This window comes from Phyllobates terribilis, unplaced genomic scaffold (assembly GCF_046119375.1).
Source record: "Phyllobates terribilis strain yellow unplaced genomic scaffold, ASM4611937v1 Scaffold_150__1_contigs__length_4496277, whole genome shotgun sequence".
NCBI lineage: Eukaryota > Metazoa > Chordata > Amphibia > Anura > Dendrobatidae > Phyllobates > Phyllobates terribilis.
In genome coordinates, this window is record NW_027362910.1 from 2,035,074 (window position 1) to 2,061,611 (window position 26,538).

Consider the following 26,538-nt stretch of genomic DNA (forward strand, 5'->3'; position numbering starts at 1 on the left):
TTTTGTTATACACGTTCATTTCCTTTGCATGTATTGGAACAACACAAGAAAACAGAGCAAATAAGGCAAATTGAACATAATTTCACACAAAATAGGCCGGAAAAAATTCTAGGTAAACAACTTTGTTTCAAGCATGTGAAGCTTGTTCAAACGCAATTGTGGCAAGTAACAGGTGTGGGCAATATGAAAATCACAACTAAAACTAGATAAAAAAGGGAGAAGTTGATTCAATCTTTGCATTGTGTGCCACAGGAAGCATGGAGAAAACAGAAAGAGGAGAAGAGAACTGTCTGAGGACTTGAGAACCAAAATTGTTGAAAAATATCAACAATTTCAAGGTTATAAGTCCATCTTTAGGGATAAGCATGTTCCTTTGTCCAAGGTACGCAGGATAATCAATAAATTTACAACCCATACAGTCAAATATGGTGGAGGTTCAAAGGTGTTTTGGGGTTGTTTTGCTGCCTCTGGCACTAGGTGCCTTGCCTGTGTGCAAGACATCATGAAATCTGAAGATTAGCAAAGGATTTTGGGTCACAATTTAGTGCCTAGTGTCAGAAAGCTGGGTTTGCGTCCTAGGTCATGGGTCTTCATACTTTACTTTCCCCTTGTTGACAGTGTGTTGCAGCCTCCCCTCTGGTTCCTCAGGAGGTATGAGAAACTCCTCAACGGCATATTAGGGAGTTAGGTCTGTGGTGGCGTTATTAGTTGTGCAGATAGGGTCTTTCTTGTCTGTACAGAGACTAGTTGTGTGTAGTCTCCGGTGGTTATCAAGATGCGCTTTCTGGTTAAAACATTTCCCACAATCTGAACATGAAAAAGGCTTCTCCCCTGTGTGAGTTCTCTGATGTGTGATAAGAGTTGATTTGTCTGTAAAACATTTCCCACATTCTGAACATGGAAAATGTTTCTCCCCTGTGTGAGTTCTCTGATGTTTGATAAGAGTTGAGTTCTGTGTAAAACATTTCCCACATTCTGAACATGAAAATGGCTTTTCCCCTGTGTGAGTTTTGTGATGCTTGATAAGAGTTGATTTGTTAGTAAAACATTTCCCACATTCTGAACATGGAAACGGCTTCTCCACTGTGTGGGTTCTCTGATGTGCGATAAGATCTGATTTCTGTACAAAACATTTCCCACATTCTGAACATGGAAAAGGCTTCTCCCCTGTGTGAGTTCTCTGATGTGTGATAAGATTTGATTTCTGTACAAAACATTTCCCACATTCTGAACATGAAAATGGCTTCTCCCCTGTGTGAATTTTGTGATGTGTGATAAGAGTTGAGTTCTGTGTAAACCATTTCCCACATTCTGAACATGAAAATGGCTTGTCTCCTGTGTGAGTTCTCTGATGGTTGATAAGAGTTGATTTCTCTGTAAAACATTTTCCACATTCTGAACATGGAAAAGGCTTGTCCCCTGTGTGAATTCTCTGATGTTTGATAAGATATGATTTCTGTACAAAACATTTCCCACAATCTGAACATGAAAATGGCTTCTCCACTGTGTGAGTTCTCTGATGTGCGATAAGATGTGATTTCTGTACAAAACATTTCCCACATTCTGAACAGGAAAATGGCTTCTTTCCTGTGTGAGTTATCTCATGCCTAACAAGATGTGATTTCTGATTAAAACATCTCCCACAGTTGGAGCAAGAAAATCTATTCTTGGCTGTGTGAATTTTTTGATGTTTAAGAAAAGACTTTTTGAGAAGAAAACTATTTCTATATTCTGAATGTGAAAATGGCTTATCTGCTTTAGGAGCAGTTTGTTTTTTAATGCTTATTTTGTGACTATGATTTCCCTTAGTAGTCAGTAATGAATCAGAAGACTGGACGTGTTTCATAGGATCAGATGACAGATCTTTGCTGTGAAGGGATGATGGTAAATCTGGAATAATGTCAATCACTTCAATTGTATCCTGTGGGATCTGAAAATTATCTGATTTGAAAATTGAAGATGTCAGCTGTCCCTCTGATCTCCTGGTACAGTCATCTGCCAAGAATAAAACCAATTATTATTTTTTAATAAAAAAGCCTTGAATTTTATACTTTTGAACATTTCTACTTAAACTGTCTGTAAAAAAAGGAAAGTTATATAAAAAAAAAATTCACTTATTCACCAGGACAATGACCATCTAATAGAAAACCTCATAGGATGAACCAGTGGAGCGTGGTGTTCAACTGTTTGTTCATTCTGCCTCCAAAATATGGAGTAAAGCCCCCGTCTCACATAGCGAGATCGCTAGCGAGATCGCTGCTGAGTCACGGTTTTGGTGACGCAACAGCGACCTCACCAGCGATGTCGCTATGTGTGACACTTTGCTGCGATCAGGCCCCTGCTGTGAGGTCGCTGATCGTTGCAAAGTGTCCTGGACCATTTTTTCATCGTTGCCCTGCCGCTGGTCAGCACACATCGCTGTGTGTGACCAGCGGGAGCAGCGATCAGGCTGGTAACCATGGTAAACATCGGGTTACTAGGGGCACACGCGCACCTAGTAACCCGTTGTTTATCATGGTTACGAGCCTGCTAAAGTGAGCGGTAACCTCATGCTTCAGCAGGCTGGTAAATAGGAGCAGGACATCGTGGAAAGATTCTTTCCACGATGTCGCTGCTCCCCTGATTGTTGGTGAGCCTGCCTGTTTGACAGCTCACCAGCGACCACATAACGACGCAGCAACGATCCCTGACAGGTCGTATCGTTGTCGGGATCGCTGCAGCGTCGCTAAGTGTGACGGGGCCTTAAAAGGCGCAGGCTCTGTCCAGCCACTAAGATTAGGGTTCCTGGTACCAGTAGTACCATCCAGTCTGGCGGTATGGCTGTGTGTGCTGTCCAGCTGCAGTAATCTACTCCCTGCTTCAGCCAATTGGAAAGCACCGCACCCTACTAAAGCTGGAAGCATATTGCCGGAAGCTGCCAGATCCAGCCTTGTTCTCCTCTGGTTCAGTCCTCTGTGCTCAGCTCCCGGCTTGTGTATTTGGTTCCTGTTGTGACCTCGGCCCGTTTACTGACTACTCTTGTGTCTTCTGATTTTGTACTTTTTCTGCCCTCCTGGTTCTGATCCGGCTACCTGACTATTCTTCTTCCCATCTCACTCCACAGAATAGCAGGTAACACTGTGGCCCAAGCCAGATCCATGTAAGTCCAGATCCATGTAGAGGGGTTAAAGGGTGATGAGCAAAGTAATTTGTGAAATCTGTAAACAGGGTAGATAGTGACAAGTCTGTTTGTGGTGGCCATATTTTGAGCTGCCAGTAGACCATAAACAGCGCCCCCAATACATTGTGTCTGCGAACTATTCCAGGAAAATCTGCATTCCTAACAGCTAAATGTCGCTCCTTCCCTTCTTACCCTGCCATGTGCCCAGACAGTAGTGTACAGCCGTATACAGGGGATTGTCAGATTCAAGAGAAGTTGGAAAATAATTTGTAAGGTCCATTTGTTTCCTATTATCCTTTGTGAAGAATTCCAGAATTATCACCACATAAAGTGACACACGTCAGATTTGAAAAATGGAACCTGATTAGGAACAAAAACTGTCTGCGGGAAGGGGTTAAATCAGAGTATTTTGGGTACTAACTACTGTAGTGCCAATGTGAGTATAGACAGTAACACATCTACTGAAATGATCAAACTCAACAGTCTCCATCAGAGAAAAATGAGTAACTAGTGGAGAAACCTCTCTGGGGTAATTAGAGTCTGGGGCTCGGTGGCTCTTCATCATCTAAACTATCGTAAGGGACAATATTTTCTGTCACATGAGTGTCAAGAAGAAATATTAGACATTTAAAGTGTAGTTTTTTACAATACTGCAGAGCTGAGGGGTCTTAAATTTAGATCTCTGGCATTTGGAAGAGGCAATGGAGATCTTTTTGAAAGACTACCAGGGAGTTACAGAGACACATAAGTGAGGCCGGCCGATCCCACCACAATCAGACTATCATACAGAATGAACTTGTAAAAAAAGAAGGAATATATAAACATGTAACATCCCCAACAACAATGTATGTATGAAGGGAGAAATCCAACACTAAACCGGAGATGCACTCATTTATGGTGGACCATTGGAGGTATGATGAGTTCTGACCAGAAGAGTAGAGAAAGTATTAGTGCCCCCATTTCAGGAGAGATTGTGCAGGAATCTGAATTCCTTAGGATTGAAAACATAATGGAATTCATGATGTGGAGTGAATCCATGAAACCAGGGCTCGAGCCATGCCACCACATCTCCTGCAGGCGTGAATAGATTGTGACAGTGTCACTGGTTTTATATGTGAGGGGAGGTATGTGTCACTCAGGATGCTCTCCTGTGTGAACTAAGACCTACTTTATTTTTCTGCCAGCGTGTTATATGCTGGTAGATTTACTCTGTTAAAGGGTGTGCGGTTTTATGGGAATGGCAAAGAGGGTGGGACGCCATTCCCCCTACCTCCCCTCAGGGTGTGGCTGAGCAATGTGTAAAAGCTCAGTCCTGTTTTTTTTCCTGTGGAGTGTGGTCTGGAGAGGAAAGTCTCCAGACAGTATTGTGGAAGCTGCAGAGCTTTGCACAAGGACTTTAGCGGTGCAGTTTATGCTACCGAGAGCGGCCGGAACCAGCTCATGTATGGACTGAGTTATACTTTGTTTTTTTTTCCCGTTTAACCCAGAGGGGTCATGTTTGTTTTTCCTGCGAAACTTGCATGAGTTTATGGCTGATAATAAGCCAGCAGAAAGGAAACCTGGGAACGTGTGTCCTGAGTCTGCCTCCAGGAGAGCCGAGCGAGTCGTCTTGCCACAGTTGGTGTGAGAGTGCATGCAGGATTCCAGAAACACGTGTACCTGCCACAAAGACCGGTGGATGTCCTGGGTGAAGGCTGCCAGCCAGCCAGAGAAGTCCAGCAGCAGGGAGGAGCTCATTAAGCACCTGGTCCAGGCCCAGCAGAGCATGCAGCAGCAACACCTACAGGCCCAGCAGAGTATGCAGCAGGCCCAGCGGAGCATGCAGCTGCAGCACCAGGAGAGTATGCAGCAGGCCCAGCAGAGTATGCAGCAGCAGCACCAGGAGACAACCAAACTGTTGCTTCAGCAGATCCAGTTGCAGCAAAAGTCGCAACAGCAGCACCAGCAGGAGGCGCAACAGCAGATACAGCTTTTGGCGGACGCCATCCAGAGCAGAGTGGCCACCCCACCCTCAGGGACGACTGATGATTCTTACGTCAGGAAGGCGGTAAGGATGGCAATGCAGAAGATGACCCCTGGGGATGATGTAGAAGCATTTCTGACTGTTTTTGAGAGGGTGGCTGATCGGGAGAGACTTCCACCAGCACAGTGGGCAGAGTTTCTGGCGCCATATTTATCGGGTGAACCCCAGAAGGCGTATTTTGACTTGGCGCTGCAAGATGCTAAGGAGTATCCCAAACTAAAGACAGAGATCTTAGCACGTCTGGGAGTAAATATGGCGGTGAGAGCCCAGCGAGTTCATCACTGGGCGTATGCTAGCAACAAACCCCCTCGTTCGCAGATGTTTGACCTCCTGCATCTTGTTCAGAAGTGGCTACAACCGGAGTCCTCCACTCCCGCCCAGATGGTTGAGCGGGTGGTGATTGACAGGTTCATGCATTCCCTTCCCAAGCCAGTACAGACTTGAGTTGCCCAGGGTGATCCCCAGAACGCAGATGACTTCATCGGCCTGGTAGAGAGGTACCAGGTAGTCGAGAGATCTCTTGGGAAACCGGATGCAGTCACTTCTCCCTACTGGAATACCCAAAAGGGGGCGCGTTCACCACGGAAGGGGTCTAGAGCCACCACTGGGGGACGTCCCACTCCTACTGAAGGTGCCTTTAGAACAGTTGGTAAAGATATAGTTTGCTGGCGGTGTCACAACCCTGGACATGTAGCCGCCAGGTGTCAAATATCCCCTGAGCCCATGGACTGCAACCTAGGCAGACGGGTCTCCTATTATGCCTATCCAGCCTGTAGCGTGGACTGTCGACCCGGCGAGGGGCCGCAGGCGTGTGCAGTGTCCATTAATGGAATAAAAGTGCTTGGGCTGTAGGACTCCGGGAGTCTGGTGACCTTGATCAGAGCATCCCTTCCCCACCAGTTTATCCCTTCCAAAACCCTGGGCGTTCAGTGCATCCATGGTGACGCCAATGACTATCCCGTGGCCACAGTAACAGTGGGGACAGACTGTGGTGCCCAGTCCCATGAAGTCGGGGTAGTAAAGGACCTGATACATCCCGTCATATTGGGCCGTGATTTTTCCTTATTCTGGGACTTGTGGGGGAAGGGAACTGGACTAAGTAGCATGGGGAAAAGCCAGGTCCTTGAAGAAGAACCCCCGACGAAGTCTCAGATGGAGGAGTTCCCACTGTGCGTCCTTGTCAGTGATGAGGGTGAGACGGTGACCGAGGAGGCCGACCTCCCTGTGTTAGATATGTCCAGAGAGAACTTTGGGACTGCTCAAGTTCGAGACCTGACCTTAAAAGGGGCGTTTGACCAGGTTACTGTATGTAATGGGGTTGCCCAAGAGCCGGGGCCGACACCAGATTCCCCCAATTTGCAGTGCAGGGGGAGTTGCTATATCGGGTGGCCAACCTGAGGGGCGGTGAGATAGTGGAACAGCTGTTAGTGCCGGGGCCATACAGACGGCGGGTGCTAGATATGGCCCATTCACATGTTCTGGGGGGACACCTAGGGGTCGAGAAAACTCAGGAGAGGATATTGAGAAGGTTTTATTGGCCAGGGTGTTATCGAGAAGTTCAAAACTATTGTAGGTCCTGCCCCACCTGCCAAATAACCGCTCCCTCCTCCCACTTCCGTAGCCCCTTAGTCCCACTACCTGTGATAGAGGTTCCCTTTGAGAGGATTGCCATGGACCTCGTGGGCCGCTTAGTTAAATCAGCTCGGGGCCACCAATATATCCTGGTTGTCATGGACTATGTGACTCGGTATCCGGAAGCGGTTCCCCTAAGGAACATGTCCAGTAAAAGTATAGCCCGAGAGCTGGTCCATATTTTTGCTCGGATAGGTCTACTAAAAGAGATTCTGACAGACCAAGGAACCCACTTCATGAGCAAGGTGATGAAGGAGCTTTGCAGAGTCCTTCAGATAACTCATTTTCGGACCTCGGTTTATCATCCACAGACGGACGGCCTAGTGGAATGCTTCAACAAGACCTTAAAGGCGATGCTCAAGAAGGTGGTTGAAAAGGATGGGCGAGACTGGGACTACCTGCTCCCATTTCTGCTTTTCCCGGTCAGAGAAGTTCCTCAAGCCTCCACTGGCTTCTCTCCATTTGAGCTCCTATATGGGCGGCATCCAAGAGGTCTCCTAGACATCGCCAAGGAAACTTGGGAAGCTGAAGTCACGCCACACCAGAGTATCATCGAACATATCGCCCAGTAACAGGAGAGAATGTCAAAGGTGCTGCCCATCGTGAGGGAACATCTCCTTCAGGCGCAGGAAGCCCAGGCGAGGGTCTATAACCGGTCGGCGAGACTAAGACAGTTCCAGCCCGGAGACCGTGTTTTGGTGCTGATCCCTACTATCGAGAGCAAGTTCCTCGCCAAATGGCAAGGTCCATACGAGGTGGTGGAGAAAGTCAGCGAGGTTAATTATAAAGTCCACCAGCCTGGCCGAAGAAAGCCGCATCAAATATATCATATAAATTTGCTCAAGCCGTGGCGGGACCGTGAACCTGTGGAAAATCCTTGCCTGGGAGCCGCACCAGAAGGCAAGGTGGAGGAGGTCACTATTGCAGATACTCTATCACCGGCCCAAAAGCAACAGTGTCGAGAATTACTACAGCGGAATCGGGAGCGGTTCTCAGAGTTGCCGGGGCATACTCAAGTGGTAGAGCATGATGTGTTGACAGAGCCGCACGTACGAGTGAATCTGAAGCCGTATCGGATTCCGGAAGCACGCCGGGAGGTGATCTCGGCCGAGGTGAAGAGGATGTTAGACCTCGGAGTAATAGAGGAGTCAAAGAGTGGGTGGTCGAGCCCAATGGAGAGTGGAGGTTTTGTAATGACTACCGCCGGCTGAATGAGGTATCCAAATGTGATGCGTACCCGATGCCCCGCGTCGACGAACTCATCGAGAGGCTTGGACCGGCGAGGTACATCACCACTCTCGACCTGACGAAGGGCTACTGGCAGATCCCCATGGCTAAGGAGAAGACGGCTTTCTCAACACCTGATGGGTGTTTGCAATACACGCGGATGCCGTTCGGACTACAGGGGGCCCCAGCTACTTTCCAGAGGGCTATGGATCGGATCCTAGCCCCACATAAGAAGTATGCCGCAGCCTACCTCGACGACATTGGGGTCTTTAGCCCAGACTGGGCTAGTCACCTACCTAAACTACAGGCCGTTCTGGACGCGCTAAGGAAGGCAGGATTTACCGTAAATCCGAAAAAGTGTGCCATCGGGAAGGAGGAGGCCAAGCACCTGGGCTATGTTGTTGGGAGAGGCGAAATAAAACCGCAAATCAAGAAAGTGGAGGCAATTCAAACCTGGGCGCAACCACTCTCGAAGAAGCAGGTGAGAGCGTTCCTAGGAATGGTGGGATACTACAGGCGGTTTATCCCGAATTTCGCCATGATTGCCGCGCCACTAACGGATCTTCTAAAAGGCACCAAATCAACCATGGTGAAATGGACAGAAGAAACGGAGACCGCGTTTCAACAGTTGAAGCTAACACTGTGCAAGCATCCGGTCCTGGTCGCGCCAGACTTCGAAAAAGAATTTGTGCTCCAGACGGACGCTTCAGAGGTTGGTCTAGGGGCTGTACTCTCCCAAGAGATAAATGGGGAAGAACATCCCATTCTCTATCTAAGCCGAAAGCTGTCCTCCTGCGAGAAGAACTACGCCATAGTAGAGAAAGAGTGTTTAGCCATAAAATGGGCCGTGGATACACTGAAATATTACCTACTAGGCCGGAAGTTTAGATTAGTATCAGACCATGCCCCGTTGAGATGGTTGAGGGAGAAGAGGGGTAAAAATGCCAGGGTAACTAGATGGTTCCTAGGGCTTCAAGAGTTTAACTTTCACGTGGAGCATAGGCCCGGGAAGTTACATGGGAATGCAGATGCCCTCTCTAGGATTCCCTGCCTGGTGTCAGAAGGTGCCCAAACCCCCGGCTTTGGGCAGAGGGGGGGAATATGTGACAGTGTCACTGATTTGGTATGTGTCACTCAGGATGCTCTCCTGTGTGAACTAAGGCCTACTTTATTTTTCTGCCCACGTGTTATATGCAGGTAGATTTACTCTGTTAAAGGGTGTGCGGTTTTATGGGAATGGCAAAGAGGGCGGGACGCCATTCCCCCTACCTCCCCTCAGGGTGTGGCTGAGCAATGTGCTAGCTCAGTCCTGTTTTTTTTCCTGTGGAGTGTGGTCTGGAGAGGGAAGTCTCCAGAGAGTATTGTGGAAGCTGCAGAGCTTTTCACAAGGACTTTAGCAGTGCAGTTTATGCTACCGAGAGCGGGCGGAACCCGCTCATTTATGGACTGAGTTATACTTTGTTTTGTTTTTTTTTCCGTTTAACCCAGAGGGGTCATGTTTGTTCCTGCGAAACCTGCATGAGTTTATGGCTGATAATAAACCAGCAGAAAGGAAACCTGGGAACGTGGGTCCTGAGTCTGCCTCCAGGAGAGCCGAGCGAGTCGTCTTGCCACAAGATGTATATTACAGCCATCAGCCACGCACAGCTTAGAGATATATCATGACACAGATGTAATGTTATTTATGTAGTTTATCAAGATCCTGTTTGAAGTTAGTCAGTTTTAAAAGAAGTTGAAAAGTATAAAGGGAAACTCTGTTGTTATTGTACAGAAATTCACACTTGTCCCTCACTGGACATTTAATGTTATCGATTAAAAAAGCAAACTTTGACCATAAAGACTGGACCTGGTCTTGTAGGGACCATATGAGAACATTCAGCAGCACAGAAGGGAGAGAAGGTAGATTCATCCAATAAGATATCAGGGATCTAGGAAGCCAACAGCATCATTACCCTCCGCTTTCTCTTACAGGCTCATCAGAATATTTTTCTTCAAGTGATTTTCTCACTTGTCAGCACTTTCTACGTACGCTGTCATTTGGCTTTGTAGTTTTCAGATCTGGGGAGGTAACGGTCAGCGTCTACCAATCCCAGGGGGTAGGTGGATCCTCCAGGTTGTAAGATCTATAGAAAAGGTCTTTCACAATTACACAAAGTAAATTGAATATTTTCGGATGGAGGAAAATGTTGTGGTCTAGAGGGAAAATGGTGATCACACGATTGTGATACGGCCGGACTACACGACTGATAAAGCAGCCACAGCCGGTGACTGAGAAGAATCTGTGACTTCTCTGCATTTAGTGGTTACTACTCACCAGGGTAGAGGACGCAGTGTCTCAGGCACGTGATCCCTTAGCCCATTCTCCCAGTCTTCTGGTCCTAAGGGATCGAGTGCCTGAGACACTGCGTCCTCACCCTCCTTTCCTATTGTCATTCCCAACAAGTGGTACACTGATGAAGGTCTTATAGACCGAAACGTGTTTTTGTTTTTTTTCTGCTGTGGACTGCAATTAAAATTGCTTTTGCTAAAATTCATTACCTGAGTGCCGAGGTTTCTCTTATATTATATGCGGTTTGGACCATACTTGTGCACCTTGGTCCAGTAGTGCTGCGTTCTCCACCACTATTAATGAGAAAAATCTAAGACTTCTCAACATGTCATAGTTACTACTCACCTGGGTAGTCATATGTAGGAATCTCCTCCTTACACCGCTCATCACCCCCCACATATGTCTCTGTAGTATTAATATGGGTCAGATCCTCACCCTGAAACAAATATTATAAAAGTCACAGACAGGAGAAGTCACATCTATGATCAGCTCTAATCCTGCCATCTCCACCGTTCTCATTACACAAGTATAAACCACAATAATGGTGGATAAAACAAGACTGAAGACATGACTTTTACAGCCGTCTACACATCATAGGGGAGATCTCATGACACCTTCTCTCCATCTACCTGATCCTGAGGAACATTGGGATCTTCTTGTTTACAGTCCTGTGGAAGAAGAGGACGAGGACATCTCTCTGGTGTTGTCCTCTTACTGGATAGATCTGGAGGAAACACATACAGGGACTGAATTCATTCTTTACATACAGATAATTATAGTCCGTGTGTATTTAGCCCTGTCTATTACCTGGTGATGTGAGGGGCTGAGGAACCTCCATCATGATGTCCTTGTACAGATCTTTGTGTCCTTCTAAATACTCCCACTCCTCCATGGAGAAATAGATGGCGACATCCTGACACCTTATAGGAACCTGACACATACAATGATACCGTCATCTCCCCGATCCCTCCATAGCGTTACTGTATAATGTCCCAGCATTCCCAGCAGTGTCACCTCTCCAGTCAGAAGCTCAATCATCTTGTAGGCGAGTTCTAGGATCTGGTCATTGATGTCCTCATGTATCAGGGGGTGAGGTGGAGGCTCCGTGATTAATCTCTGGTTATGGAGAGACACATTAATAAATCTCACTACAGACATTTCCAGAGTCCTCACCTCTCCAGTTCTGTCCATCTGTTATTCCCATAGATAAGAATGATGTTATGTGATGTCATCAGAATCTCTCACCTCTCCAGTAAGCCGGAAGAGGATCTCTAAGGTGAGGTGTAATATCCTCTCTGCCATCTTGTCCCTGTCCATATCCATCTTTGATGGGTAAATCAGGAAAATTTTCTTATATAGACGATCTTCACTGAGGGGATTCGGTATTGTAGAGACCTGAAAGAGAAGAAGATGAGCCGATGTAAAATCATAAAAATCCTGTATAATAATACAATTACTGGAGACAATAAGGGGAAACATATGAGATTTATTATTTTAAATTTAGTTTTTTCTTTACATCTAGTAATAAAACCTGTATATTTTAGGCCACAGACAACAAGCAGTTTCTTCCTTGAAGTCTGCAGCTGAATACGTTTCTCATAGACTCACCTTCCATAACGCTAATTCTCGTCTCATTTTCAGTCACTGGAATTGGCATTAGCAATACTGCAGGAGATATTTATTTCACGTGACATGAGAAATAACTACTTCATGATGAGGAAACATCTACTACTACAGATCTAAAACCATATTTGGAGACAGTCCGTCACTGACTACATCACCACTGGCCGTCTTTATGAATGTTTCCCGTCTTCCCCAAACTGTAATCTTCTATCAAGTTAGATCTCAGGTCTGATTCACACACAGAAGTTTGAGGCTTTTATAAAAGCTGTTTTGTTTGCACAAATGCCGTGGACAGAAATTATTTGATACTAAAGTCTACATGTACAGTGTATTATGGGTTTTATTTCTAGCCTTAGGCCTTCCTATATTACAAGAAAAAAAACAGAAAAAAAGCAGATATTAAAATGTTTCAAAAGAAAATTGGCACCAACATTTCTTGTAAAAAGAAAAAACATGCAAAAAGCAGAAGACACATTTTGTAATTTTTTAACATGTTATGAACTCTTTTGGGCACCAGAACATAGATGTACACCTCAAGGATGGCACAGGTGCGGCTGCAATAAAATCCCTGGCAGTTTAACCACTTGCTCCTGCAAAAAGTAAACATGGCATCTAAGAAGGTGTGACAGAGTTCGGCTGAATGCCCTCCTCCCCCCAAGTACTGGGCCTGTAATGTACAAAAGTCTGTTAGGCCGGGCCAGAGGCAGAGTTCCATAACTTACTTTTTAACACCTCCATAAACATTAGACTAAAGTTACATGGAAGCACTGATTTTGGTTGACTATATAATGTATTTGGGGACCTCCCTACAGATGCAGTCATACAAACCACAGGAAAGCTGGAATATTTGTGTATGGGGGAGTCTGGAGAGATAGCCGTCTGCCAAATGATCCTTCAGCCAACACTTATCTCATGTGTATGGGGCAGTTAGTATTACACTGACAGGCAGTGATAATACACGGCACTACAGTAGTACGGTCCATCACCTGAGCAATCAAAGGCTTCTGTGTTGTATGATCACACTAATGAGAGTTAATTTAAAAAGCTTATAAAAAAGGTTTAAAAAAGTTTTAAAGTGAAAATATCACAGTTTTAGCAAAAATAAATATTTGTCACTATAAGGAAAACATGCATATAATGAGAAAATGGAGAGGGAGGTCAGCTCACTGTTTATTTAATGCACCTTGTCTGAAGAACACTGCATGGAGTCACCCTGGTCAGGGACTGTGAAGACCCGGGATCTTCTGTGGGCGTAACGCTACTCAAACAACACAGGGTGAGGGTAAAACAGAGTGGTAATACTTTATTGAACCACAAAGCGGACATTAAACATACAGAAAAGTCCAGCAAATACCCAAGATAGTACAACATTACACAGTCTCACCCTTCCTTCTCCGCCCGCCTGGGATAGAACAGCTGCGACTTTGGAGACTTCCAGGGCCGACTACGTCAACCAGTGGCCCTCCCCTTCTGGTGGGCCCCCACAGAGAGAAGGTAGCGGCAAGCTTAGGAAGTCAACAGTCCATTGAGGAACAAGACCAGGAGACCCGATGGTCCCATCCAGGCCTCTCCGAGAGTTTCCATGGGACCAGACGACCGGTGGGTCCCTCCTGGCAACTCCAAATGTCTCCATCGGTTCTAGTTGACCGGTGGGTCCCTCCTAGCAACACCTAAAGAGCATATCCATGGGGCCAAGTGACTTTTTCGTCCACTCCTGGACTTCCCAAAAGTATCCATGGTCTCTCTGATGGTTAATGGAGCAGATCTGAAACTTTCCAGTGAGGGCTGATACCCTTAGACTAGAATCATGTAGAATACAAATCTGTGTCTCTTTAGATGCCATGCAATCCATCTACTTTCCTGAAGGATGTCTCCCATTTTCCTTCCAAAGTCCTTCTGATGTTCCGTGATTCTCTGTCCCAAATTTCATTCTGTCTACAGCACTACAGACATCCCTGTTTATATTTACATCTGTGTGAGGTCATAAAGCCCAGGTAAAAGAGGTAAAGGTGCAGGGATCACCTATCATTGTTTGAGCTAATCTATTTACATAGTTGGTATCACAGGGCCTGTTGTAAATAAACTTTCAGCTGACTTAGTACAATTTGTCATTAGCACAGTAAACATGATTGCTTCCAAACGAATAGAATTCAGCATTCAGGGTTATACAAATACTATGACCTTTTTGATCAGCAAGAGAAATACAGCCCCTGACGAAGCTACTGTAGTAGCGATACGCGTAGGGCTTACCTTTTGCGGTGGACTCCCTCAGTAGGTATCTATGCCCTACATGTATCACTACTACAATAGCTTCGTCAGGGGTCGTATATTTTTTAACCACTTGTGTGTCCCTACATGAAATAAAGTTGCTATTTTATTTATTATTTGTAGTAATTCTTATTATTTTTGGATGTGCATTATCTCATTGTGCAAGCTTTTCTCTACCTACTTCTTTATGTGCTTTGTTGCACAGTTACCATTGCACCCCGTATCATATTTCAGTGATTTAGATTGTGTGGTGCCGACTGCCAAATATCTTAATAGATTAATGTCTTCTAATACATTTTTTTAGCGGACCTGACGTGCATCCCACGTATTGTAGTTAACTCTCTATACACTCTATTAAATAAATGACCCCCTATAGTGTTACAATTGATGAAATTGTGTATTGAAAATTGCTGGACCGTTAGGTTTTCTTCAAATGTGTTGGTTTCATTAACATAGTTGCATGCTTTACAGGGTGTATGGCCACATTTAAAAAACCCTTATAGGATAACCAAGTTACATTGCGCTTGATATTTGCTTCTTGCTTATTCCGCCTGGTGTAGAAGCCTTTTTGGATGCAAAACTAAAATATGCAAAAGATTTTACAAAGTCTGGAGGATGCCATCTCAGACATCAAAAAAACTACGTTTGAGAGAGATATCAAAGACTACGAGTCAAGTTCAATTTACACATGGAAATGAAACAAACCAGGAGCTACTGTTCTGAAATACAGGTCACACAATAAATTCAAAGGAAATAGAGGAGAGCGGAGGTCAGCTTCACAAATCCTAATGTGTCCAGGGGTTCCTCTAATTATAATCCTCTGAGGACTTATCTGATGCATCAGTGGGATCAACTAAAGACAGATGGAACAAAAATAAATTCTCAAGAACGCCCCACAATCCAGCACAAAACAACGGGCAGCAGAAAGCTCAAACGTGCCCGGACATGTGCATTCCATGCCGGAGGGCATCACGGTCTCCTATCTGCGCATGCGCGTGTCCGGAAGCATGCGTTCCACGCCGGATCGCATATGGTATTGGATTGCATACCACAAACATAGAAAAATCCTATCTCTGAGATTAGCATCATGGGAGACTAAAAACAAGTACTGCACATCCTCCCATCATGTAATAAGCATGTAGATCTTCTTTATCACCACAAAAATATTGGATGGTGGCCCACAGTATATTCCTAAATGGTCAAACTTGACCTCTATTGCACAATTAGAGATACACAAGGATCATCACACTTGTCAATGACGAAATAGTATAAGTGGAATATAATTGATAAGTAATAATTCTGATATAGAAGCTCAGATATTTCGGTGAACTACAACAATATGTGAACCCCATTCACAGGGAACTGACTAGCAATGGGTAGAGCATAAAATCCAAAAATATAATCCAGAATGGGGCTGTATTCACACAAAACAGGCATAGGAAATTTGCTCATTGAGTCCCTTAGGGGCTCGAGAATCCAATCTAACAATCCACTCACTTTCCTTTCAGAGGATACATCTATTGTGATCACCTCCTCTCACATTGGGTTTAACCACCACAATGATACAAAAGGAGAGGTCTCCGGTTTCACCTCGATGTGCACTGTTCATGTGTCTCACTAATGTGATCTCCCGACCATGGTGTATATCGCCCAAATGCTCCCCTACTCTCTTCCTAGACTCCCTCTTGATCTTGTCTACATATTCTAGGGGGCAGGTGCATGTGGCCATATATACTAGTCCTGAGGTTTTACAGCTGGAATAATCCCACTGGAAAAAGATTTTAACCATGGAGGAACTTGAGAAAGATTTACATGGTCTCATCCAATTACATGTACAACATTCTCCAGAGCTAAAGAAACCACAGATTCTTCTATCTAGCCAAGTCCCCTTGGGTGCAAGACCAACCCTTTCTGAAAGTTATTGTGGGAGTAGATTCCACAGCACCCTCAGGTCCGGGTCGACCACAAGTATATCCCAGTGTTTTCTGAGGATATGAAAGATACAGTCACTCTGATTGTCATAAGTTTTTCTTACTCGTGTAGTCCAATCTTCTTCTTGGTCTCTTGGATTGGTATGGAGGAGTGTCTCTCTCTCCCATTTTTCTGCAAATGATGAAGCGGAATCCAAAATGTACCACAAGTACCCATTATCCCTTAATCATGTGTTCAGGTCTATTGCCTGTATATTAGATTCTGTGACATTCGAGCAGTACCTTCTCAAACTTAAAAATTGGCCCTTGGGTTTTCCTCTGTATATGGGGATGGGGGTGGTGGTTATCCCACTTCAATAGTTTATTAGTGCTTGAAGGTTTATGGTAGATGAGTGACCCTAGGGTCCCATTCCAATCTAACTTGATCAGTACATACAGGAACGTCAACAGGTAATAATTAGTGTTGGTCTGCCCCTTTAAATAAAATGTACTTTTCAGGTTATCCCCCCAGCACCCTCACTTATCTTCCCTTCTTTTGAGGCCCACAGAGTCAGACTCTACCGGCCCTTCTCCCTGTGAGTGGCGGTTGAGGATCGCCCTCCGGGCCCCTCCCGTTCCCTCCCGTCAGTTTGTGGATCATTTTGCCACTTGACTTCCAAATTTTCTATCCTATGACATCCCCACCCTCATCATGGGAGACTTTAACATCCCAATTGGCGATTCCATCTCCCCATCTGCAGCTTATCTTTTATCTCTAACTTCCTCCTTCAGCCTTTCACAGCTTACTAATTCTCCTACACATGAAAATGGAAATACTCTTGACTTGATCTTCGCCTGGCTCTGTTCAATACATGACTTTACTAACGCTCCTCTTGCACTCTCTGATCACAACCTTCATTCATTCTCTGTCAAGGACTGTCCCCCTGCTCAGGACACCCCCACTTTCCACACTTACAGAAATATACAATCCATTAACACCCAGAAATTTATGAAAACATTGCAAACATCATTGGCCCCAATCTCCTCCCTCTCATGATCTGACTCTGCACTGAAGCATTATAACGAAACATTGCTATGCGCCCTGGATGAAGCCGCACCTCCTACATAGAGAACAACTCGGCACAGACGGCGACAACCCTGGAACACGCCGCAAACATGTCTTCTCCAGCGGTGCTCCAGGTGCGCTGAACGGCTGTGGAGAAAATCTAATTTCGCTGAAGATTTCCTCCATTATAAATTTATGCTTAAAACCTATAACTCTGCCCTTCACCTCTCCAAACAAACCTACTTTAACAACCTCATCATCTCACGGTCCAATAATCCTAAACGCCTGTTTGACACTTTTCACTCTCTCCTCAATCAAACAGCACAGGCCCCGACCACCGACCTCAGCGCTGACGATCTGGTCAATTATTTCAAAGAGAAAATTAACCATATCCGACAGAAACGTTTCTCTCAATTCTCAAATGTAATGCATGCTCCTCCCTCCCACACTGCATCTTGCTCATTTTCTGACTTCGAACCAGTCACGGAAGAAGAAGAAAAAAACCATCCCTGGACCAGAACAGTGCTGCTAACTACAGACCTGTCTCCAATCTTCTCTTTATTTCTAAACTCCTGGAACGCCTGGTCCATTCCTAATCCGCTATCTCTCAGATAACTCTCTTCTTGACCCTTTACAATCTAGTTTCCGCTCTTTACATTCTACTGAAACTGCCCTCACTAAAGTCCCTAATGATCTACTAACAGCTAAATCTAATGGTCACTACTCCCTGCTGATTCTCTGGATCTCTCTGAATCATTCGACACTGTGGATCACCAGCTCCTCCTCACTACGCTCCGCTCTATCGGCCTCAAGGACACTGTCCTCTCCTGGTTCTCCTCCTACCTCTCTGACCGCTCCTTCACTGTATCTTTTGCTGGCTCCTCTTCTTCTCCCCTTCCCCTTATTGTCAGGGTTCCTCAAGGATCAGTCCTAGGCGGCCTTCTTTTCTCCTTATACATCGCTCCTATTGGACAATCAGCAGATTCGGTTTTCAGTACCATCTCTATGCTGATGACCCAATCATACACCTCTTCTCCAAACATCACCCCGGAATTATTACAAAACACCAGTGATTGTCTTTCCGCCGTCTCTAACATTATGTCCTCCCTCTATCTAAAATTGAATCTGTCAAAAACTGAACTACTCGTATTTCCTCCCTCCACTAACCTACCTGTGCTGATATTGCCATTTCCGTTTGTGGCTCCACCATTACTCGCCAGCAACATGCCCGCTTGTCTTGGGGTCATACTTGATTCAGATCTTTCCTTCACTCCTCATATCAAATCACTCACTCACTCGTGTCATCTACACCTCAAAAACATGTCTAGATTCAGAAATTTTCTTACTTTTGACTCTGCAAAAACTCTTACTGTAGCTCTTATTCATTCTCGTCTAGACTATTGCAACTCTCTACTAATCAGTCTCCCTCTTTCTAAACTCTCCCCTCTCCAATCCGTCCTGAATGCAGCAGCCAGGATCATATTCCTCGCCAACCGCTACACCGATGCCTCTTCCCTGTGCCAGTCATTGCACTGGTTGCCCATCCAATACAGAGTTCAATATAAACGTATCACTCTCACCCACAAAGCGCTCCATGTTCAGTACCCCCCTACATCTCCTCCCTCGTCTCAGTCTACCACCCTTCCCGTCCCCTCCGTTCTGCTAATAACTTTAAACTAAAATCCTCTGTAATCCGAACCTCCCGCTCCCGTCTCCAAGATTTCTCGCGTGCTGCACCAATTCTTTGGAATGCACTACCCAGGATAATTCAATTAAATCCCAATACGGAGAGTTTTAAGCGAGCCATAAAAACCCATTTCTTTAGACCGGCCCATCACCTCAACACACTTGTCTAACTGTCCCAGTTTGGCCCATATTAAAATTTTCTTCAAAATCATGCTCATACAATCCATGCAGTGATTAGCCTCTGTCTGTACTGTACACATACTGGCTGGCGACCAGTTCATATAGTGTTATGTACTTACCTTATTTAGCATATTAAGACTGTATTATAGAATATATATACATTTTACCTTTGTATCTCCTCTATTTTCTTATAGACTGTAAGCTTGCGACCCTCACTCCTTTTAACATCTGAGTTATGCTTATTCTGTAAAGTCTGTATTGTCTGTATAAGTCTCCCCTAAAATTGTAAAGTGCTGTGGAATATGTTGGTGCTCTAAAAATAAAAAATATTATTATTATTATAATTAAATTCAGATGTAAATCTAAAGCCCACTCTATTGAAGTTGAGCTCCCCGACAAATGAAAAAGATTGTTCGCTCGTCCCCGACAAGATGATAAAAATGTAGTCAATATATTTGTACCATACCCCAGTATATGGATGCCACCACTTATAATCATCTCTGAATATTGTGGTTTCCTCCCACCAGTCCAGGGATAAGTTAGCATATGAGGGGGCACAGGGGCTCCCCATCGCAGTACCCCTGAGCTGGAGGAAGTACTGCCTGTCAATAAGAAAGAAGTTATGAGAAAGGGTGAATTTTAGAAGATACTCCATAAAGTCATTATGTCTGCTACACTGTACTGATCTCGATTTATAGAAACGTCTTACTCCTCTGATACCATCCTCAGGCCGTATATTACTGTACAAAGCCTCGATATCTAGTAAGGCCGGCCGCTCCCCTACATGCATGTATACATGCTCGAGAGTCTACATGGAGGGGAGCAGGCAAAGGGAAAACCAACTCCAGAGGGATTATTCCAACTGCAGGACCTCAGGCGGTACTGTGGGGGCATCAAACATACTGCATAAGGGGCATAATGGGGGCATCACACATACTGCATAAGGGGCATAATGGGGGCATCACACTGTGTGGGGTCATCATACATCCTGCATAAGGGGCATAATGGGGGCATTACACTGTGGGAGGCATCCTACATCCTGCATAAGGGGCATAATGGGGGCATTACACTGTGGGGGGCATCATACATCCTGCATAAGGGGCATAATGGGGGCATTACACTGTGTGGGGGCATCATACATCCTGCATAAGGGGCATAATGGGGGCATTATACTGTGTGGGGGTATCATACATCCTGCATAAGGGGCATAATGGGGGCATTACACTGTGGGGGGCATCATACATCCTGCATAAGGGGTATAATGGGGGCATTACACTGTGTGGGGGGCATCATACATCCTGCATAAGGGGCATAATGGGGTCATTACACTGTGTGGGGGCATCATACATCCTGCATAAGGGGCATAATGGGGGCATTACACTGTGGGGGCATCATACATACTGCATAAGGGGCATAATGGGGGCATTACACTGTGTGGGCATCATATATCCTGCATAAGGGGCATAATGGGGGCATTACACTGTGTGGGGGCATCATACATCCTGCATAAGGGGCATAATGGGGGCATTAGACTGTGTGGGGGCATCATACATCCTGCATAAGGGGTATAATGGGGGCATTACACTGTGGGGGGGGCATCATACATCCTGCATAAGGGGCATAATGGGGTCATTACACTGTGTGGGGGCATCATACATCCTGCATAAGGGGCATAATGGGGGCATTACACTGTGGGGGCATCATACATACTGCATAAGGGGCATAATGGGGGCATTACACTGTGTGGGGGCATCATACATCCTGCATAAGGGGTATAATGGGGGCATTACACTGTGTGGGGGCATCATACATCCTGCATAAGGGGCATAATGGGGGCATTACACTGTGTGGGGGCATCATACATCCTGCATAAGGGGCATAATGGGGGCATTACACTGTGGGGGGCATCATACATCCTGCATAAGGGGCATAATGGGGGCATTACACTGTGTGGGGGCATCATACATCCTGCATAAGGGGCATAATGGGGGCATTATACTGTGTGGGGGTATCATACATCCTGCATAAGGGGCATAATGGGGGCATTACACTGTGGGGGGCATCATACATCCTGCATAAGGGGTATAATGGGGGCATTACACTGTGTGGGGGGCATCATACATCCTGCATAAGGGGCATAATGGGGTCATTACACTGTGTGGGGGCATCATACATCCTGCATAAGGGGCATAATGGGGGCATTACACTGTGGGGGCATCATACATACTGCATAAGGGGCATAATGGGGGCATTACACTGTGTGGGCATCATATATCCTGCATAAGGGGCATAATGGGGGCATTACACTGTGTGGGGGCATCATACATCCTGCATAAGGGGCATAATGGGGGCATTAGACTGTGTGGGGGCATCATACATCCTGCATAAGGGGTATAATGGGGGCATTACACTGTGGGGGGGGCATCATACATCCTGCATAAGGGGCATAATGGGGTCATTACACTGTGTGGGGGCATCATACATCCTGCATAAGGGGCATAATGGGGGCATTACACTGTGGGGGCATCATACATACTGCATAAGGGGCATAATGGGGGCATTACACTGTGTGGGGGCATCATACATCCTGCATAAGGGGTATAATGGGGGCATTACACTGTGTGGGGGCATCATACATCCTGCATAAGGGGCATAATGGGGGCATTACACTTTGTGGGGGCATCATACATACTGCATAAGGGACATAATGGGGGCATTACACTGTGGGGGCATCATACATCCTGCATAATGGGCATAATGGGGTCATTACACTGTGTGGGGGCATCATACATCCTGCATAAGGGGCATAATGGGGGCATTACACTGTGGGAGCATCATACATACTGTATAAGGGGCATAATGGGGGCATTACACTGTGGGGGCATCATACATCCTGCATAAGGGGCATAATGGGGGCATTACACTGTGTGGGGGCATCATAGATACTGCATAAGGGGCATAATGGGGGCATTACACTGTGTGGGGGCATCATACATACTGCATAAGGGGCATAATGGGGGCATTACACTGTGTGGGGGCATCATACATCCTGCATAAGGGGCATAATGGGGGCATTACACTGTGGGGGCATCATACATCCTGCATATGGGGAATAATGCGGGCATTACACTGTGTGGGGGCATTATACATCCTGCATAAGGGGCATAATGGGGGCATTACACTGTGTGGGGGCATTATACATCCTGCATAAGGGGCATAATGGGGGCATTAGACTGTGTGGGGGCATCATACATCCTGCATAAGGGGTATAATGGGGGCATTACACTGTGGGGGGGGGCATCATACATCCTGCATAAGGGGCATAATGGGGTCATTACACTGTGTGGGGGCATCATACATCCTGCATAAGGGGCATAATGGGGGCATTACACTGTGGGGGCATCATACATACTGCATAAGGGGCATAATGGGGGCATTACACTGTGTGGGGGCATCATACATCCTGCATAAGGGGTATAATGGGGGCATTACACTGTGTGGGGGCATCATACATCCTGCATAAGGGGCATAATGGGGGCATTACACTGTGTGGGGGCATCATACATACTGCATAAGGGACATAATGGGGGCATTACACTGTGGGGGCATCATACATCCTGCATAAGAGGCATAATGGGGGCATTACACTGTGTGGGGGCATCATACATCCTGCATAATGGGCATAATGGGGTCATTACACTGTGTGGGGGCATCATACATCCTGCATAAGGGGCATAATGGGGGCATTACACTGTGGGAGCATCATACATACTGTATAAGGGGCATAATGGGGGCATTACACTGTGGGGGCATCATACATCCTGCATAAGGGGCATAATGGGGGCATTACACTGTGTGGGGGCATCATACATCCTGCATAAGGGGCATAATGGGGGCATTAGACTGTGTGGGGGCATCATACATCCTGCATAAGGGGTATAATGGGGGCATTACACAGTGGGGGGGGCATCATACATCCTGCATAAGGGGCATAATGGGGTCATTACACTGTGTGGGGGCATCATACATCCTGCATAAGGGGCATAATGGGGGCATTACACTGTGGGGGCATCATACATACTGCATAAGGGGCATAATGGGGGCATTACACTGTGTGGGGGCATCATACATCCTGCATAAGGGGTATAATGGGGGCATTACACTGTGTGGGGGCATCATACATCCTGCATAAGGGGCATAATGGGGGCATTACACTGTGTGGGGGCATCATACATACTGCATAAGGGACATAATGGGGGCATTACACTGTGGGGGCATCATACATCCTGCATAAGAGGCATAATGGGGGCATTACACTGTGTGGGGGCATCATACATCCTGCATAATGGGCATAATGGGGTCATTACACTGTGTGGGGGCATCATACATCCTGCATAAGGGGCATAATGGGGGCATTACACTGTGGGAGCATCATACATACTGTATAAGGGGCATAATGGGGGCATTACACTGTGGGGGCATCATACATCCTGCATAAGGGGCATAATGGGGGCATTACACTGTGTGGGGGCATCATAGATACTGCATAAGGGGCATAATGGGGGCATTACACTGTGTGGGGGCATCATACATCCTGCATAAGGGGCATAATGGGGGCATTACACTGTGTGGGGGCATCATACATCCTGCATAAGGGGCATAATGGGGGCATTACACTGTGGGGGCATCATACATCCTGCATATGGGGAATAATGCGGGCATTACACTGTGTGGGGGCATTATACATCCTGCATAAGGGGCATAATGGGGGCATTACACTGTGTGGGGGCATTATACATCCTGCATAAGGGGCATAATGGGGGCATTACACTGTGTGGGGGCATCATACATCCTGCATAAGGAGCATAATGGGGGCATTACACTGTGTGGGGGCATCATACATCCTGCATAAGTGGCATAATGGGGGCATTACACTGTGTGGGGGCATCATACATCCTGCATAAGGGGCATAATGGGGGCATTACACTGAGTGGGGGCATCATACATCCTGTATAAGGGGCATAATGGGGGCATTACACTGTGTGGGGGCATCATACATCCTGCATAAGGAGCATAATGGGGGCATTACACTTTGTGGGGGCATCATACATTCTGCATAAGGGGCATAATGGGGGCATTACACTGTGTGGGGGCATCATACATCCTGCATAAGGGGCATAATGGGGGCATTACACTGTGGGGGCATCATACATCCTGCATAAGGGGCATAATGGGGGCATTACACTGTGTGGGGGCATCATAAATACTGCATAAGGGGCATAATGGGGGCATTACACTGTGTGGGGGCATCATACATCCTGCATAAGGGGCATAATGGGGGCATTACACTGTGTGGCGGCATCATACATACTCCATAAGGGGCATAATGGGGGCATTACACTATGTGGGGGCAACATACATACTGCATAAGGGGCATAATGGGGGTATTACACTGTGTGGGGGGCATCATACATACTGCATAAGGGGCATAATGGGGGCATTACACTGTGGGGGCATCATACATACTGCATAAGGGGCATAATGGGGGCATTACACTGTGTGGGGCATCATACATCCTGCATAAGGGGCATAATGGGGGCATTACACTGTGGGGGGCATCATACATCCTGCATAAGGGGTATAATGGGGGCATTACACTGTGGGGGGCATCATACATCCTGCATAAGGGGCATAATGGGGGCATTACACTGTGTGGGGGGCATCATACATCCTGCATAAGGGGCATAATGGGGGCATTACACTGTGTGGGGGCATCATACATACTGCATAAGGGGCATAATGGGGGCATTACACTGTGGGGGTCCTGTACTCTGAGAACAATACGTTTCCTCCCTTCCTGTCTCCATAGTGGGGTCGTATGTATCTATTACAGGAAACAGAACAGAAACCTTATGATTCTTATAAAGGGGCAACACAAGACCCCAAAAGAGCCTCCGTGCTGAAGGGGTTAATGCCCCCTGCGCCCAGTAATGGGGTCTCCACATACCTCCACCTGCAGAGCCGCCACCACATATATGGCTGTTGTGTGCGCACAGGACCTGTGATGAGGTCACAGGAGGGGAGGAGTCAGGGGTCACATGATCAGGGGCCTCAGTGGATGCAGGACTCTGCTGTGCTGGTTGTCATGGTGCTGGATGAGCTGAAGTTTATGTGTGGGGTCAGGAGGGGTTTACAGTGTGGATGTAGCAGAGCCGCGTGTGTACGAGGTGTACGGAGCAGAGCCGCGCGTGTACGAGGTGTACGGAGCGGAGCCATATGGTTACGAGGTGTATGGAGCAGAGCCGCGCGTGTAAGAGGTGTACGGAGCGAAGCCGCGTGTGTACGATGTGTACGGAGCGGAACCGCTTGTGTACGATGTGTACGGAGCGGAACCGCTTGTGTATGAGGTGTACGGAGCGGAGCCGCATGTGTACGAGGTGTACGGAGCGGAGCCGCGCGTGTACGAGGTGTACGGAGCGGAGCCGCGCGTGTACGATGTGTACGGATCGGCACACTGTGTACGAGGTGTATGGAGCGTAGCCGCGCGTGTACGAGTTCTACAGAGCGGAGCTACGTGTGTACGAGTTGTACAGAGCGGAGCCGCGTGTGTACAAGGTGTATGGAGCGGAGCCACGTGTGTACGAGTTGTACGGAGAGGAGCTGCGTGTGTTTGTTTCATTGCAGCCATTTTGTAAATTCTAAAAAGTTCATTTTTCCCTCATTAAAGTACACTGTGCACCCCATCTTGACTGAAAAAAAACAAATGTAGAAATTTTTGCAAATTTATTAAAAAAGAAAAACTAAACTATCACATGGTCATAAGTATTCAGACCCTTTGCTCAGTATTGAGTAGAAGCCCCTTTTGAGCTAGTACAGCCATGAGTCTTCTTGGGAATGATGCAGCAGGTTTTTCACACCTGGATTTGGGTTCCTCTGCCATTCTTCCTGGCAGATCCTCTCCAGTTCCGTCAGGTTGGATGGTGAACGTTGGTGGACAGCCGTTTTCAGGTCTCTCCAGAGATGTTCAATTGGGTTTAGGTTAGGGCTCTGGCTGGGCCGGTCAAGAATGGTCACAGAGTTGTTCTGAAGCCACTCCTTTGTTATTTTAGCTGCGTGCTTAGGGTCACTGTCTTGTTGGAAGGTGAACCTTCGGCCAAGTCTGAGGTCCAGAGCACTCTGGAAGAGGTTTTCATCCAGGATATCTCTGTACTTGGCCGCATTCATGTTTCCTTCAATTGCAACCAGTCGTCCTGTCCCTGTAGCTGAAAAACACCCCCATAGCATGATGCTGTCACCACCATGTTTCACTGTTGGGATTGTATTGGGCAGGTGATGAGCAGTGCCTGGTTTTCTCCACACATACCGCTTAGAATTATCACCAAAAAGTTCTATCTTCGTCTCATCAGACCAGAGAATCTTATTTCTCATAGTATA

The 26,538-nt window shown here is 46.5% G+C and overlaps 1 protein-coding gene across 1 annotated transcript; it reads right to left on the reverse strand.

Annotated features, from left to right (window-relative positions):
- Positions 1-25,196, reverse strand: LOC141206922 (uncharacterized). Its single transcript, XM_073664285.1, has 7 exons — positions 25,112-25,196; positions 11,617-11,766; positions 11,386-11,487; positions 11,179-11,302; positions 11,001-11,095; positions 10,717-10,807; positions 1-1,995 (listed from the first exon to the last, which is right to left on the reverse strand). Exons 2-7 carry the CDS (start codon positions 11,692-11,694, stop codon positions 677-679), a joined length of 1,809 nt encoding a protein of 602 aa, XP_073520386.1. The 5' UTR covers positions 11,695-11,766; positions 25,112-25,196; the 3' UTR covers positions 1-676.
- Between the last annotated feature and the right edge of the window lie 1,342 nt (positions 25,197-26,538).